The sequence below is a fragment of the Musca vetustissima genome, unplaced genomic scaffold (assembly GCF_032173495.1).
Source record: "Musca vetustissima isolate MV318-11 ecotype Yass unplaced genomic scaffold, APGP_CSIRO_Mvet_v1 utg33886, whole genome shotgun sequence".
Taxonomy (NCBI): domain Eukaryota; kingdom Metazoa; phylum Arthropoda; class Insecta; order Diptera; family Muscidae; genus Musca; species Musca vetustissima.
In genome coordinates, this window is record NW_026872979.1 from 122,245 (window position 1) to 140,125 (window position 17,881).

At 35.7% G+C, this 17,881-nt stretch overlaps 1 protein-coding gene across 1 annotated transcript in view; it reads right to left on the bottom strand.

Moving 5' to 3' along the window:
* LOC133321694 (cytosolic carboxypeptidase 2-like) overlaps positions 1-17,470 on the bottom strand; it is a gene marked incomplete at its 5' end in the record, with an annotated part of 66,978 nt that extends 49,508 nt beyond the window's left edge. The window contains 4 exons of the mRNA XM_061530781.1: positions 3,173-3,331; positions 3,816-3,975; positions 4,107-4,387; positions 17,333-17,470. Coding sequence (XP_061386765.1) covers positions 3,173-3,331; positions 3,816-3,975; positions 4,107-4,387; positions 17,333-17,470 — 738 coding nt within the window. The remainder of the gene's footprint in view (positions 1-3,172; positions 3,332-3,815; positions 3,976-4,106; positions 4,388-17,332) is intronic.
* Between the last annotated feature and the right edge of the window lie 411 nt (positions 17,471-17,881).

Here is a 17,881-nt window from a genome sequence, read left to right on the forward strand (position 1 = left end):
AAAATGCCATCTGCCTTCATGAAAGTTCTACTACAGAAGATGTCTTAAGGTTCATTAAGCCTATACATTGTACCTATACAAGACATTAGGAAGGGTCTTTTGTCAATGAAAAGGCTTCAAGTTGTTGTTCACGTAGCGAACAGGGATTTTCGTCTAATAAAGATAGTGAATGTCTTGCTGTGGGTCCTTTGTGTTAAAGAGAAAAACAATTAGTTGAACTGGGATCTATTTTCGTATACAGTCCACTCGTGATAATAGATCATTCTTATTGAATGTTTATACACTAGAATAAGATAGGAGTTTTCTATTGCCACATGTGGTATGTTTGGGTGAGATTACGGGGAGTAATCTACACTACAGACTGATAAAGGGGGAGGCTATGGAGTCCTCTACCCTAGAAGATGAATCAGACAAAGACTCGGCACCGACCGAATACAAAAGGGCTCTACTAAGGAATATTGACACGTTCGTACAGAATATCGATAGTCTGGATACGTCTGTGGATATGCGGGTGATACAGTGCGCATATGACTATATAGAAGATATAGAGAGGGGTGCACCCGATGAAGTGAAAGACGATCTGTTGATTAGTGATCGGTGGATGGAGATATTGCAGAGGAAAATCATTATGGCTGGAGGGTTTAGGCCAGCTCAAGAGCAAATTGGCAGTCTTGAAACGGCATTGGAGGAGGATCGACGAAATCAGGTCATCGAAGCTTGTGACCTATATGCTATACCAAGGCTATGATGACGAATTTGGAGAAAAAAGTCGTGATGTGGCGGAGTTACGTACAAGAAATAGGAAGCTAGAAGTTGATCTTAAACGAACAGAAGACGCCAATGGCTGCCTTAAAGAAAAGGTGCAGTCGTTACAGGCTAAAGTTGAAGAGGCTAAAAACAAATGCCTCCAATTAGAAAATCAACTTGAACTTGAAAGAGAATTGGTTGCGACTGCAGAGAAAGCCCAGACAGCAGAAAAATCATGGGAGAAAATGGAAAGAAAGCTTTTGAAAGAAGCGGCTCTTTCGTAGAAGAGCCGTTAATCAGCAGAGGCCAAACACGACAAGTTGGCCAGACCAATGTTCGCCAATGCCAAGAAGAAACGGGAAATGGAAAATAATATCCCATTTGCACATATTTATACTTCACAGAAATTAGCTGCAGTCTATCCCTCCTTTATCAATTATAGAATACCTCATTAAAGGTCTAATTATAGACCTTTCCTATAAAATATCTTATTAAATAACTTTGCTATAGAAATGTTAAAGGTCTTGTTTCGAATTTTTTATATCTTTGTAGAAGAGGTCATGAGGGACCTTCGGTTTATGGAACAAACAGTTTATGGAACAAAGGAAAATGAATATAAAACCTCTTGAAAGAAAGCTTTTGAAAGAAGTGGCTCTTTCGTAGAAGAGCCGTCATTCAGCAGAGGCCAAACGCGACAAGTTGGCCAGACCAATGGTCGCTAATGCCAAGAAGGAGCTGGAAATGGAAACTAATATCCCATTTGCAAATATTTATACTTCACAGAAATTAGTTCCAGTCTATCCCTTCTTTAACAATTATAGAATACCTCATGAATGGCCTAATCATAGACCTTTCCTATAAACGATCTTATTAAATAACTTTGCTATAGAAATGTTAAAGGTCTTGATTAGAATTTTTTAGATCTTTGTAGAAGACGTCGGTTTATGGAACATAATAAGAAGTGTCTTCTTTCGAATAAAAAAAACTCTTTAAGGGCTTACTTTTTATATAAGATCTCTTGATATGTCTTCTACCTAAGAAAGACCTCATAAGGGGCCTTCTATCTATAAAATACCTCATAAAGGATTTTCTCCATCTATAGAGGCTCCTTTAAGGGTTATCTCTCTATAGAAACCTCCCATTAATGGTCTTCTTGCTGTAAATGACCTCATTAGGTGTAATCTATATACGGAACGGCTCATTGGGGGTCTTTTATCTATATCGTATGCCAAAATGTTTATTCTATGAATAAAATATCTCATGAGGCGTTTTCTATCTATAGAATCCCAATGATTGGGTTTTCTAAAGTTCTTCCACCGATAGGTGGGTAGGATGTCAGTAGGTCTATTCTGTAACTTTTTCTGTCTCTATGGAGGACATATTAAAAGGTTTTCCGTTTCCGGAATAGAAAATCATATCCATATCAAAACATGTAGGTATTTTTACAGAATGTATTTTAAAAAAAATGTGGTTAGAAAATTTGGCTAGGTCCTTCAAACGTCAAAAATTCCATATTTTGAACAGCATATTAGGTTGGGGAAAAAGAAAAGTATTATTATTATATGGACTATATGGCTTTATTTAACATGCTTCGGAATGTCCGATTTGGACACCGTTTTGTTGTATGATTTATTGCCATTTTAAAGATAACTTCATAATACCTCTCTCATAGAAGTCCTGCTCTCTACTTGCAAAAAACTCTAGAAGTTGATTTTCACAATTCTCTCTAGATACCAATCGTTTTAATGCATCCGGACTTGGCACTAAGTCCGGATGCATTAAAACTTAAAAACTTCCTAACCAAGCTCCCGAAGTTTCGGTCGGGCGAGTCACTGAAGATGTGTGAGGCCTAGGGTTGTCCTGGTGGAACACGGCACCTCTAATGTTGGCCAATTCTGGACGTTTCTGGTCAATTGATATTTTCAAACGGTCTAGTTGTTGACAGTATATATCGGAATTTAGCGTTTGGCCATATGGAAGCAACTCATAATAAATAATCCCCTTCCAGTCTCACCAAATGCATAGCCGAATCTTCCTTCACCGTTTGAGGTGCTTCACCGCCCTTTGACCGCGAACGTTTTCGCATAGGGTTATCGTATATGATCCATTTCTCATCCCCAGTCACCATCCGTTTAAGAAATGGGTCAATCCGTTTGGCCAAGGCTTCGTAGATGGAAATTCGATCCATCCTATTTTTTTAATTGGTATGGCACCCAAACATTGAGCTTCCTTTTGAATCCAGCTTTGTGTAAATGGTTTGAAACAGTTTTATGGTCTATTTTTCTCCGATTTTATCGATTGTTTCGACGACCGTCCTAATAGATTTATTATTCTCCAAACTAATATTTTCGTTTTAAATGTGAATGTCCAAGTTTTAATTCGTATTCTTAACTGATGTTAATCTTCAATACATCGACTCACTTACCTGTGTTGTAAAATGTGTGCCCTTGCGTGATCCCAACAGCGAGCCACCAAATGAGGCTTCAATCGTATAGCTATTCGTGATGCCCAGCATCCAGACCACAATGCGGCCAGTGCCCTCTTTGCTGCGTTGAATTTTAAATTTACAATTTTCGAATGAAAACTGCAAACGAAGTGAAAAGACAAGAAATGAAAGGAAATTATTAAAAAACTTTAAGAAAAATTACAAAAAGAAGGAAATAAAAAAATAATTTTTCTTTGGCTCTTGACTAATTAAAAATGTTAAGAGAGCGAGAAAGAAAAAATATGAACAAAAATCCCATCAAGAACAACAACAAGTGGAAATGATTATAACAAAATCATTAAAAAAGAGAATTGGAGAAGGGAGGGAGATAGTTGCCAGGTATAAGAGGATAGAAATTATCTCATTGAGGGAGATGAGAGGTGCGTGAGGCTAAGAGGTATCCCATGTTATGTTTTTCTTAGTCGAACTTTTTTGATGTCAGGTAAACACTACCTCCCTTCCCAATCACACCTCTGTAACTTTTCCTCCCACTTTCTCTTCTCCTTTCCCCCTTTAATTTTGCCCTTTTCTATGTGCTTTTGTTTTAGCTTGGTGTTGTGCTTGTGCTCGTATCTCGACTTACCTTATCTGCTACATTTTTGTGCAACATAAGTGGAAAAACTTGTTCGGTAAGTTTCTTTTCCGGGTTGCGTTTATTCTCACAGCCATAAATGAAAATGTTGTGGCGGCGAGAGTGTGCGTGCATATCACAGTACATGGAAACACCACATTCATCAATCAGTCTGTAAAGAGAGAAAAAAAATGGGGAAATGCATTTTGGACACGTTCCGCAAAAATGCCAAAGGTATTAGTTTTCGATAAACTCTCGGATGACCCTTTACCGAAACTCCAGTATTTGTTCCCTTCTACTTACCTTTTAATTAAAGCTTTTGTATACCATATCGATGGATAGGTCTCACGTATTACCGTACGATATTGACGATTGAGATCTTTGCCCGTTAGTGAGTTACGGGAGTTGCCCACAATGACACCATCCGGATTTAGCATCGGTATCAATTTAAAGATGAATTTATGCCGCAGGCGTTTGGCCACCGTTGAATCGCCCGTTATGAAATCCATCAGACCCTTCATCATCCACGATGATGGTGTTTCGCTTGGATGAACACGTGCCGAAATAACAATGGATTTTTTACGCTGCAATGGCACAAAAGACAACAAAAACAAGAACATGAAAAAAACGAAAGGATACAGGATTTTAGTTGTTTTCTCTATGTGTCTATTCGTCGGCTATTTTTTTTTCCTGTTTTTAGTTTCAGTTTTCCATATGAATGAGAATTCTGTTATGGATTTGTATACGGGTCGTTGATTTTGTTAGTATGGTTGTGTGTGTGTGCGTTAGATGCGTATGCAGTTTTGCTGCTGACATAGTTCGTTTAGTTTTTCTAACACGGAAACGAAAACAACAAAACTGCAAAAAAAAATTACAAATCTCTCTTGAGGTTTTTTGTTTCAACTAAAGCTCGCAAGCCTAGTGTCTGGTTATCTTTTTTTGTTCTATCACTTCTTGAATATGCGGGCCATTCGTGTCGGTGTGGCAGATCCGTTTATTTTTCTATATTTTTTTTTTTTTTTTTCAAAACGGAAACTGTGGCAAACTCTGTTAGTTTCATTGAAAATTCACAAACAAAAACAGAGGCATTTCAATTGAAAACCGTGGCATAATCCGGTTCATTTTAAACTAAAAACTATTTTAAATGTTCAGATCTCGATTTTTTCAAGGACTACCATTAGGCGTGGATTTTTAAAGAAGATTTTTTCAAGGACTACCACTAGGCGTGGATTTTTTAAAGAAGATTTTTTTAAGGACTACCACAAGGCGTGGATTTTTTAAAGAAGATTTTTACAAGGACTACCACTAGGCGTGGATTTTTTAAAGAAGATTTTTTCAAGGACTACCAAAATAGGCGTGGATTTTTTAAAGAAGATTTTTTCAAGGACTACCAAAATAGGCGTGGATTTTTTAAAGAAGATTTTTTCAAGGACTATCCAACAAGGCGTGGATTTTTTAAAGAAGATTTTTTCAAGGACTATCCAACAAGGCGTGGATTTTTTAAAGAAGATTTTTTCAAGGACTATCCAACAAGGCGTGGATTTTTTAAAGAAGATTTTTTCAAGGACTATCCAACAAGGCGTGGATTTTTTAAAGAAGATTTTTTCAAGGACTATCCAACAAGGCGTGGATTTTTTAAAGAAGATTTTTTCAAGGACTATCCAACAAGGCGTGGATTTTTTAAAGAAGATTTTTTCAAGGACTATCCAACAAGGCGTGGATTTTTTAAAGAAGATTTTTTCAAGGACTATCCAACAAGGCGTGGATTTTTTAAAGAAGATTTTTTCAAGGACTATCAAACAAGGCGTGGATTTTTTAAAGAAGATTTTTTCAAGGACTATCCAACAAGGCGTGGATTTTTTAAAGAAGATTTTTTCAAGGACTATCAACTAGGCGTGGATTTTTTAAAGAAGATTTTTTCAAGGACTATCAAACAAGGCGTGGATTTTTTAAAGAAGATTTTTTCAAGGACTATCCAACAAGGCGTGGATTTTTTAAAGAAGATTTTTTCAAGGACTACCAAAATAGGCGTGGATTTTTTAAAGAAGATTTTTTCAAGGACTATCCAACAAGGCGTGGATTTTTTAAAGAAGATTTTTTCAAGGACTATCCAACAAGGCGTGGATTTTTTTAAAGAAGATTTTTTCAAGGACTATCCAACAAGGCGTGGATTTTTTAAAGAAGATTTTTTCAAGGACTATCCAACAAGGCGTGGATTTTTTAAAGAAGATTTTTTCAAGGACTATCCAACAAGGCGTGGATTTTTTAAAGAAGATTTTTTCAAGGACTATCCAACAAGGCGTGGATTTTTTAAAGAAGATTTTTTCAAGGACTATCCAACAAGGCGTGGATTTTTTAAAGAAGATTTTTTCAAGGACTACCAAAATAGGCGTGGATTTTTTAAAGAAGATTTTTTCAAGGACTATCCAACAAGGCGTGGATTTTTTAAAGAAGATTTTTTCAAGGACTATCCAACAAGGCGTGGATTTTTTAAAGAAGATTTTTTCAAGGACTATCCAACAAGGCGTGGATTTTTTAAAGAAGATTTTTTCAAGGACTATCCAACAAGGCGTGGATTTTTTAAAGAAGATTTTTTCAAGGACTATCCAACAAGGCGTGGATTTTTTAAAGAAGATTTTTTCAAGGACTATCCAACAAGGCGTGGATTTTTTAAAGAAGATTTTTTCAAGGACTATCCAACAAGGCGTGGATTTTTTAAAGAAGATTTTTTCAAGGACTATCCAACAAGGCGTGGATTTTTTAAAGAAGATTTTTTCAAGGACTATCCAACAAGGCGTGGATTTTTTAAAGAAGATTTTTTCAAGGACTATCCAACAAGGCGTGGATTTTTTAAAGAAGATTTTTTCAAGGACTATCCAACAAGGCGTGGATTTTTTAAAGAAGATTTTTTCAAGGACTATCCAACAAGGCGTGGATTTTTTAAAGAAGATTTTTTCAAGGACTATCCAACAAGGCGTGGATTTTTTAAAGAAGATTTTTTCAAGGACTATCCAACAAGGCGTGGATTTTTTAAAGAAGATTTTTTCAAGGACTATCCAACAAGGCGTGGATTTTTTAAAGAAGATTTTTTCAAGGACTATCCAACAAGGCGTGGATTTTTTAAAGAAGATTTTTTCAAGGACTATCCAACAAGGCGTGGATTTTTTAAAGAAGATTTTTTCAAGGACTATCCAACAAGGCGTGGATTTTTTAAAGAAGATTTTTTCAAGGACTATCCAACAAGGCGTGGATTTTTTAAAGAAGATTTTTTCAAGGACTATCCAACAAGGCGTGGATTTTTTAAAGAAGATTTTTTCAAGGACTATCCAACAAGGCGTGGATTTTTTAAAGAAGATTTTTTCAAGGACTATCCAACAAGGCGTGGATTTTTTAAAGAAGATTTTTTCAAGGACTATCCAACAAGGCGTGGATTTTTTAAAGAAGATTTTTTCAAGGACTATCCAACAAGGCGTGGATTTTTTAAAGAAGATTTTTTCAAGGACTATCCAACAAGGCGTGGATTTTTTAAAGAAGATTTTTTCAAGGACTACCAGGATTTTTTAAAGAATATTTTTTCAAGGACTACCAATAGGCGTGGATTTTTTAAAGACGATTTTTTCAAGGACTACCAGGATTTTTTAAAGAATATTTTTTCAAGGACTACCAATAGGCGTGGATTTTTTAAAGAATATTTTTTCAAGGACTACCAATAGGCCAGGATTTTGTAAAGAATATTTTTTCCAGGACTACCAATAGGCCAGGATTTTGTAAAGAATATTTTTTCAAGGACTACCAATAGGCGTGGATTTTTTAAAGAATATTTTTTCAAGGACTACCAATAGGCCAGGATTTTGTAAAGAATATTTTTTCAAGGACTACCAATAGGCCAGGATTTTTTAAAGAATATTTTTTCAAGGACTACCAATAGGCCAGGATTTTGTAAAGAAAATTTTTTCAAGGACTACCAATAGGCGTGGATTTTTTAAAGAATATTTTTTCAAGGACTACCAACATAGGCCAGGATTTTTTAAAGAATATTTTTCAAGGATTACCACTAGGTAGTGGGTGTGGAAATTTTAAGGAATATTTATTCAAGGCCTAAACGAGGTGTGGATTTGTTTAAGAATCGTTTTTTATATACATATATAAGGATTCACCCAAGGATTTTATGTAATGTATGTGGCTTTCTTCCCCCACGACAATACTCATCATTAATTCAGAACTTGAAACAAAAAACTGGACAGCCAACAAGTGTTCCACAACACCAATCCATCCAGCCAACCATCCAATTGTGCAGGTTAAATACGCGGTGAATCAACAACAACAAGAATTGTTGATGCCGTCATCAGAAATGTCAAAATTTTCTGTTGAATGCAAAAACGAAAAACTTTTGTTTTCAATCTTCTTTGGCGTTTCATTGCTGAAAAACTTTTCATTCTTATAGAACGAACTTTCATCAGTCATGAGATTCACATGAGATTTGACTTTTAAGTTTGTGCTATAACATCGTTAAGCCATAAACTTTTGTTTTTGTCCCTCTTTAAAATGCCCTCCCCCCAAAAAGGAAGTTTGGTGGATGTTTCTCTGAAAAATTCCCCAACATGACTTAAATGGAAAATTCTTGGCGTGCTTTAATTCAACTTCTAGATTTTTCAATTTGTCAAAGAGAATTGAAAGGAAACCACCGAAATGAATTTTCCGATGAAAACTTTAAACCCAGGACTAATTGACTTTTGATCATAGCCACACAGTAGCAGCAGCAACTACAACAAGAACAGCAAGGAATTCAAACATTTCATATTCATTAGTTGTACGAACCCGAAGAAGTAGATGACTTAGCAGCTTTTCAAACTATTTATTGGTTTGTTAACCCCAAAAAGATTGTTCGAAATTAGAAGGAGAAGGAGGTGGTGTTGAGGGTCAACAGGGAATTATGTCGTGGCAATTATTGGAATGCTAGCAGCAAAGTTAAAACGTTTTGTGTTGTCGATTGATGCTGAACAAGGCAATCAACATCTTGTTGGGCCAGGAGTTAAATTTCCCTAATGACTAATTAAATATTAATTAAACGCCTTCGTAATAAAATATTTGTTTTTGGAATTTTTGTCACGAAATGGTGTAATATTTGTGTGTTCGAAATCGTAACGAGAATTAAATGTCCCACAGAGGAAAGAGATATAGTGGAGGCAAAACAGGGACGGGTGGAAGTTAAACTTCTAATTTTAATATTTTAGGTTTTTAGTATGAAGGCCAAGTCCGCAAACATGTTCGAGGAATTTTTTATAAGAAGACTTAGTGAGTAAAGAACAAATATCCAATGATGTTGTCTTTTTTATATTTAGGATTCTTGTCCGACGGCGTAATTGCAACCTCGAAAATGAGGTTGGATCAGGAGTTACGGTGATTGGACAACGATATCGAGGGATAATAAAGCCGATAAATGCTACACAAGCAACAAAACCATTTCTATTTTACGACAAAGGTTTCGGATCGGTTTGACGTCTACGTCAAACATTTCTAACGTCAATTCAATGTGTCGAAGAATTGTTGAGAGTATGGAGGACATAGGACAGACACATCCCGATTTTGAAATAAAAATCGGAACATGTGAAAGTGTAAAGAATACAAATATAGTCGTAATTTTTTTAGAAATATTTTCCATGTTTCATATATAGGCGTGGTGCAAAAGGAGGAGATATCTTTAAAAATCCCAATACAGTCGGATTTTTTAAAAATATCTTTAAAGCTCCTAATATAGGCGTGGAATTTTTAGAAGTATTTTTACAAGTTCCAAATATAAGCGTGTATTTTTTAAAAATATTTTTTAATTTTTTTTAAATAAATCTTCATGTCCGAAATATAGGCCTGGATTGTTGAAAAATGTTCAAGTTATAAATATAGAAGTGTTTTTTTTTAACATTTTTCATGGGCTTGATTTTTAAGAACTTATTTTCAAGTCCAAAATATAAGAGTGGATTTTTTTTTTTAATTTCCAGTATTGAGTAAGAGTTGATTTTTATACCCTTCTACCCTTATGTCTTTGTGCATATGTTTGTAACAGGCAAAAGGAAACGAGATAGACACATGGTTCCTTTTGAGAATATGCATAGAATTACTTTCTGAGTCGATTTATGCATGTCCGTCCGTCCGTCCGTCTGTAGATGTTAAATTGTAAACAAAGTACAGGTCGCTTTTATGATCCGATTTGGATGAAATTTGGTACAAGTCACTTATTTGGCCCAAGGACGAACCCTATTGAAATTGGGAAAAATCGGTTCAGATTTAGATATAGCTCCCATATATATTTTCGTCCGATTTAAGGTAAATGGGGCACCAAAGTCCCTCTATATCTTTCGATTTGCACGAAATTTGGCACAGAGTACTGTATTAGGTGCAGAATGATGTGTGCCAAGTTTCGAGAAAATCGCTTCAGATTTAGATATAGCTCCCATATATAGTTTCGCCCGATTTAAGGTAAATGGTGCGCCAAAGTCCCTATATATCAGTCGATTTGCATGAAATTTTGCATAGAGTACTAAATTAGGTGCAGAATGATGTGTGCCAAGATTCGAGAAAATCGGTTCAGATTTAGATATAGCTACCATATATAGTTTCGTCCGATTTAAGGTAAATGGTGCGCTAAAGTCCCTAAATATCTTTCGATTTGTACGAAATTTGGCATAATATACTAAATTGAGTCTATAATAATGTGTGCTAAGTTTTGTGAAAATCGGTCGAGATTTAGATATAGCTCCCATATATATTTTCGTCCGATTTAATGTAAATGGTGTCGTCCGATTTTACACAACATTGACACAAATTTTGCACAACGTACTGGAGTTAGAATAACCTAGAAGTTGGATATAAATGATTCACTAAGGTGGGTCCAATCGGCACAAAATTTTGCACTACGTACTGAAGTTACTATAACATATTGTGTGGCAAGTTTAGTTGAAATCGGTTAAGATTTAAATTAATTTACATAATTTTGTCCCTGGTCCTTCAAAAATTTGACGTCTGTTAGGATTCAATCGTTAGATATACCCAAAGTGGTGAAGGGTATCATATAGTCGGCCCCGTCCGACTTTACTACTTTTTTTACTGGTTTAAAATTATTTTTTTAACTATTCGCAATAATTTAAAAATATTTTATTAAAAATATTACAGTAGTGTTGGCGGTTTATTTGGGATACCATTTGTATTTTGTTTTTGCAAAATAGTCAGGCTGAATCCCAGTTTGTTGTTTTTATATAAAAAAAAAAAACTATTTATTAGTGGGGAATGTATGGCATTGTTTGCCGAGGGGTAAGGCAGGGAAGACTATAGTTTCGGATCACGCCACTGATCCTCATCAGTTCCCATAGTTTTTTGTTGGGGTATTCTCCCCAGAAGCTATTGCTTCTATACAAAAAACCTTTCATACCCAAATGTCTCTTGTAACAAAGCGAAGTACTTAGCTGACCAACGACATAAACTGCATGAGAATTTCGCTGGAGCCTCACTTCGAGGTTAACAAGGCATTTACAAACAATACCACACCTTTCCCACTGTTGTGTGTTGTCACATCGCGACAAATGCACACAACGACTTTGTTGGTGTTGCTAGTGTACAGCAACAAACCAAACAGTTTTACCGTGCCTGCGTCTACAACTTCAGTAGTGTTGGCGGTTTATTTGGGATACCATTTGTATTTTGTTTTTGCAAAATAGTCAGGCTGAATCCCAGTTTGTTGTTTTTATAAAAAAAAACAACTATTTATTAGTGGGGAATGTATGGCATTGTTTGCCGAGGGGTAAGGCAGGGAAGACTATAGTTTCGGATCACGCCACTGATCCTCATCAGTTCCCATAGTTTGGTGTGGTATTGTTTGTAAATGCCTTGTTAACCTCGAAGTGAGGCTCCAGCGAAATTCTCATGCAGTTTATGTCGTTGGTCAGCTAAGTACTTCGCTTTGTTACAAGAGACATTTGGGTATGAAAGGTTTTTTGTATAGAAGCAATAGCTTCTGGGGAGAATATCCCAACAAAAAACTATGGGAACTGATGAGGATCAGTGGCGTGATCCGAAACTATAGTCTTCCCTGCCTTACCCCTCGGCAAACAATGCCATACATTCCCCACTAATAAATAGTTGTTTTTTTTTATAAAAACAACAAACTGGGATTCAGCCTGACTATTTTGCAAAAACAAAATACAAATGGTATCCCAAATAAACCGCCAACACTACTGAAGTTGTAGACGCAGGCACGGTTAAACTGTTTGGTTTGTTGCTGTACACTAGCAACACCAACAAAGTCGTTGTGTGCATTTGTCGCGATGTGACAACACACAACAGTGGGAAAGGTGTGGTATTGTTTGTAAATGCCTTGTTAACCTCGAAGTGAGGCTCCAGCGAAATTCTCATGCAGTTTATGTCGTTGGTCAGCTAAGTACTTCGCTTTGTTACAAGAGACATTTGGGTATGAAAGGTTTTTTGTATAGAAGCAATAGCTTCTGGGGAGAATATCCCAACAAAAAACTATGGGAACTGATGAGGATCAGTGGCGTGATCCGAAACTATAGTCTTCCCTGCCTTACCCCTCGGCAAACAATGCCATACATTCCCCACTAATAAATAGTTGTTTTTTTTTATAAAAACAACAAACTGGGATTCAGCCTGACTATTTTGCAAAAACAAAATACAAATGGTATCCCAAATAAACCGCCAACACTACTGAAGTTGTAGACGCAGGCACGGTTAAACTGTTTGGTTTGTTGCTGTACACTAGCAACACCAACAAAGTCGTTGTGTGCATTTGTCGCGATGTGACAACACACAACAGTGGGAAAGGTGTGGTATTGTTTGTAAATGCCTTGTTAACCTCGAAGTGAGGCTCCAGCGAAATTCTCATGCAGTTTATGTCGTTGGTCAGCTAAGTACTTCGCTTTGTTACAAGAGACATTTGGGTATGAAAGGTTTTTTGTATAGAAGCAATAGCTTCTGGGGAGAATACCCCAACAAAAAACTATGGGAACTGATGAGGATCAGTGGCGTGATCCGAAACTATAGTCTTCCCTGCCTTACCCCTCGGCAAACAATGCCATACATTCCCCACTAATAAATAGTTTTTTTTTTATATAAAAACAACAAACTGGGATTCAGCCTGACTATTTTGCAAAAACAAAATTAAAAATATTACTTCAAGGATTACTAAAAAAAATTAATAAATAAAAAATTTCGGATTTTGTATTCATCTCTTCCCACGTAATGTTTCCACTGTGGTTTTCGAACAAAAATATTCTTCCATTTATCCGTGCATCTGTGGCGAAGATCTGGGTTGCCGTGGACTGAGTCTAACATCTCCTGGGCAATAAAAAATCGACGATTTGTTATAAAATCCACCATAAGAAATATACCATTCCGTTTGCAACACCTCGAAGTATTCACCTCAGACACCATGAAGATGAAGTATATATTCTTGATCAGAAATAAATTCTACTTTGATTTATGCGCATCGGTCTATCTGTTGAAATCAAGATAGAGCTTGCCATATATAATTTGAATAGCCCCCATATAACGGTAGATCCAACATTTCGGTATATTAGAGATTATGGGCTAGGTTTCCCACCGAATTGACTGTAATTTTGTATTTTAAATTCAAATTGGGTAGAATATTCTCCTACTTTAAGTAATCTATATGGATTCACTTTTCCCTACTGACGGTAGTTCCCAAATTTCGGTATTTTGGGGAGTATACGAACGTTTTCAACCGAATTTGCTGCAATATGTTACTTTGCCTTCCTATTGGGTACCACATCCTCCTACCTAATATTATGAATTTTGGTCCACTTTTAACTATAGTGGTACCTCCCAAATCTCGGTATCAAATATGTCTATATATTACCAAATAATTCATTGGTGAATGCTGTTGAATTATTATCTCTTTTCCATTCCCTTTGTTCGTTTCTCTTGGCCTCGATTATATCCTTTTTTCCTGTTCATTCAAATTTATTCTGTCCTTGTGCTAACCAATGTTAACACTTCATTGGGTTTAATTAAAAGCATGTCAGCAGATGACGATGCTGACACCTTCCCCCTCTTCCATATACCCGAACAGCAACCACAAGCCTGTGCCATATTTCCATACGTTTGTCCTTGGTGTTGTCCGTCCTGGCTATTGAGCTGCAACATCAGCAGCACAATGTGCCTGTATTGTAATTTTTCTTTCACTCTAATTAAACCATACATTTTAATGAAAAAATTGGAGTATTCGTCCATAAACTATTGCCGAGGCAAAGGCAACATATTAAACCATCCTGATCCTACCAATTCCTCCCTATAGAAAAATGAACTAAAAGCATGGAACTATGTTACCCAAACAGGAACATAAAACGACAATATTCTAATGAGTTGCCTGTAAATTATGCAGCAATTTACTGTTGGATTCAGAAACTATCCTCCTATCTACCACACCAGAACTACAAAAAACCCCCTAGCCACATTAATTGGACATCCAAAGAAATAATCGTAACATCATAGAGTTTTTGCCTATACCCATACGCCACAGACTTTGTACGGAAAATTCTTAGTACATTCTGTGCCATGCAACAGAAATATTCCATACTGAGTAAACTAAACCATATGTGTGGAGTCCTTTATGCGGTACATGGGGTAAATTCTCTGTTGTATTCGATGCAGAAAACAATTCGAAGTTGTTTGATAATAAAAAAGCAAACATGATGCTCCTGCATCGGTTAACCACATGCAAAGATATTACAAGGTCTTTTAATATGAGTTTATTTGTAGAGAGTATACAAAGGCTGATGATGTGGAACAAAACACAGGAGTTCATCTGAGGTATCTGGGAGATAATTTAAAGCAATGGGAGTAAATTGAATGAAAAAGGCCGAAAAAATCTGATAAACGCAAATGCTCCTTTGAAATGTCGAAACCCCAATATTTCGATTTCCCCTTTTTAAAAGTTATATATAAGACCTGTTGTAGGGTCTCATATCCATAGAATACTGGTAGAAAAGTCTATAATAGATTTTTATCCGAATAACATCCATTGTAGTGTCTTCTGTTTATATTGAGAGATGTCTTGCCTCGTGAATAGTCTCCTATCTTCAGAAGACCTCTTATAGCATGGTATATTTGAAAGGTATTCTGTTTATGGAATACTACTTGAAAAATCTCATATCAAAAGTTCTCCTGCCTAGGGCGATACAACTAAAGGTCTCCATTTTATAGGAGACCTTAAGAGTCCTTACAAATGGAAGCCCATTTGAAAGGTCCTTTTCTCTATGAAGGACACCTATTAAATATCTTCGATCCATAAAAGATCTCCTGCTTAAAAATAATAATACCTAATACTCCTCTTGAAAATCTGCTAACGTGAGAAGTTTTATATATGGAGGTCAAGTTAAAGTTTTTCTATCTCTAGAAGTCCTCTTGAATGGTCTCCTGTCTTTAGAACTCCTCTTGAAATTTCTTCTGTCCATAGAACACCTCTTAAAAGGTCTTCGATCTATAGATAACATATTAAAAGATTTCCATCTCAAGAAGTCCTTTAGATCTCTTATTAATAAAATATCTCTTGAAAGATCTCCTATCCGTAGAAGACCTCCTGAAGTTCTCTTCAGCCTATCGAAGGTCCGTCGAAACACCAGTTTTAAAATCCTTTGAGAGGACTTCTTGAAAGGTCTCTAGAATTTCTGTTGAATGGTATTCTTCCCGTAGTGGACCTCTTTAAAGGTTATAGAAGGTCCGTTTCGAAGGTTTTCAATCCATTAAATACAATGGAAACCATATTGAAAGGACCTTTTCTCTATGAAGGACACCTATTAAATATCTTCGATCCATTCCAGATCTCCTGCATAAAAATAATGATACCTATTTTCAGAGAACTCCTCTTGAAAATCTTCTAACTCTAGAATTGTTATATATGGAGGTCTAGTTTAAAGTTTTTCTATTTTTGAAGTCCTCCTAAATGGTCTCCTGTCTTTAGAACACCTCTTGAAATCTATTCTGTCCATAGAACACCTCTTAAAAAGTCTTCGATCTATAGGGAACCTATTGCAAGATTTTCCATCTCAAGAAGTTCGTTAGACCTCTTATGAGTAGAATTCTTCTTGAGGATCTCCCATCCGTAGAAGACCTCCTAGGTCTAGTTTAAAGTTCTTCCATCTCTAGAAGTCCTCTTGAATGATCTTCTGTCTTTAGAACACCTCTTGAAATCTATTCTATCCATAGAACACTTCTTAAAAGTCTTCGATCTACATTCCTATAAGTGAAAGGTCTCCCGTTATAGGATTCAACTCTTCAAAGATCACCTATTTATAGAAGGCGTACTTAAAGATATACAGTCTATCGAAGGTCAGTTGAGAGGCCATTTTTAAGATTATTTGTCTATAGAAAACCTGTTGGAGGGTTTTCTGTCTCTATAATATCTGTTGTAATGTCTTCTGTCTATAGAGAACATGTTGAAATGTGTTCTGTCTTTAGAACTTTTGGTAAAAGGTTATTTTTCTATAGTAGACCACTTTAAAGATCTTCTGTCGATATAGCAAATATGGAAAGATCATCAATTCATAAAAGATTTTGTCTCGATAGGAGGAATATCACATTTCAGATACATTCCATGAAAAGCCTCCTGTCTACTTTCGACATCTTGATATATCTATCTTAAAATAAGGCCAGTTGAAGCATTTTATGTCACTGAAAGGCCTTTGATTTTTCTATTTATAGAAGACCAGTTGCAGAGTATTTTGTATTTAGAGGACCTATTGAAATGTTTTACTCTCTAGAATACTGCGAAAATTTCAACGAGGTATGTTTGGGATATATCGGCCCACATTTCAGTATAACCCTCGTAAAATGGTAGCGCCGCCTTTCGGTGTTTTGAAAATATTATCCTCATTTTAACCACCATCTTTTGATATTTCGCTCCTTAGAGGGTAAACACTTATTTCTAGAAATTTTTAAAAATTTCAAGGTACCGCATCATTTATGGTGTTTTAATGGTCTAAGCAAGAAATCTATAAGTTAACAGAGAAAATAAAATACCTATCAATGTAGGTCTGTTCTTTTTTAAATAGTCTCCATATATAGTCCCCGACCGATTTTAGTACTTTGAAGGCCAACATCATTATGGAATGTATGAGAAATTCGACCAGACGAAGTTTATCCATATTTTTACCAGATTGTAAAATACCACAAATATCCACAAAAGCCTTCTCTCTATGGAAGTTCTCTAAATGAGTTCTGTGTACAGAAATCCCTCTTTTCCTTATTTTTAATCCAGTAAATACACATTAAAAAATTGTATATTTGTAGGAGTCTTCGATGATGTTCTCTTTGCGGAATATAATACCTTTATCTTTAATTGTTAAAAATTATTTTTTAATTGATTACCAACCGCAGAAAACATTCATCCTTTCTATATTCATTCCCACTTCCAACCAATACAATTTAATTCAATAAAAACAATTTAATTATTATTTCCCAATCGCCACTCCCATGGAGTTCGCTCCCACCCACCCACAACTTACCTTCATTAATTCCTCTGATACCGCCGGTGTTGTTACAGTCAGATAATAGACATTATTACCAGCCAATGTCCGGCACAGCAGTCTTAATTTGCAAAATTTCGATTTCACAGGATTCTTTTGTATTTCCATTAAATAATCCTGCAACAAGAATAATAATAACAACAACAAAAGTACGGGTTAATAAAAAAACGCAACATACAAATAAAAATGTCATTGTCAGCTGTTTGTTTGGTTGTTCGTTCGTTTGTCTCTGGTCATGTTTTCACTGTCCGATAAATATTAATAAAATCAATTTGCTGTACTGTTTAATTCATAATCGAAAATAATATTAATGAAAAATTAATTAATGTCATTTATGTGTGTGTGTGTGCGGATATTTGTTGTTCGAACTGTATGGATAAATATTAAGCGGATTTTGTATTATTGACATCCGTTGAACTTGTGTGAAAATTTAATTATTTTGATTTATTTGAAGGAAAATAGGTGGAATGAAATTTAATCGAACCAAGTTATTTTTCTATTAAAAATACTGATACTTCGGAAGTAACA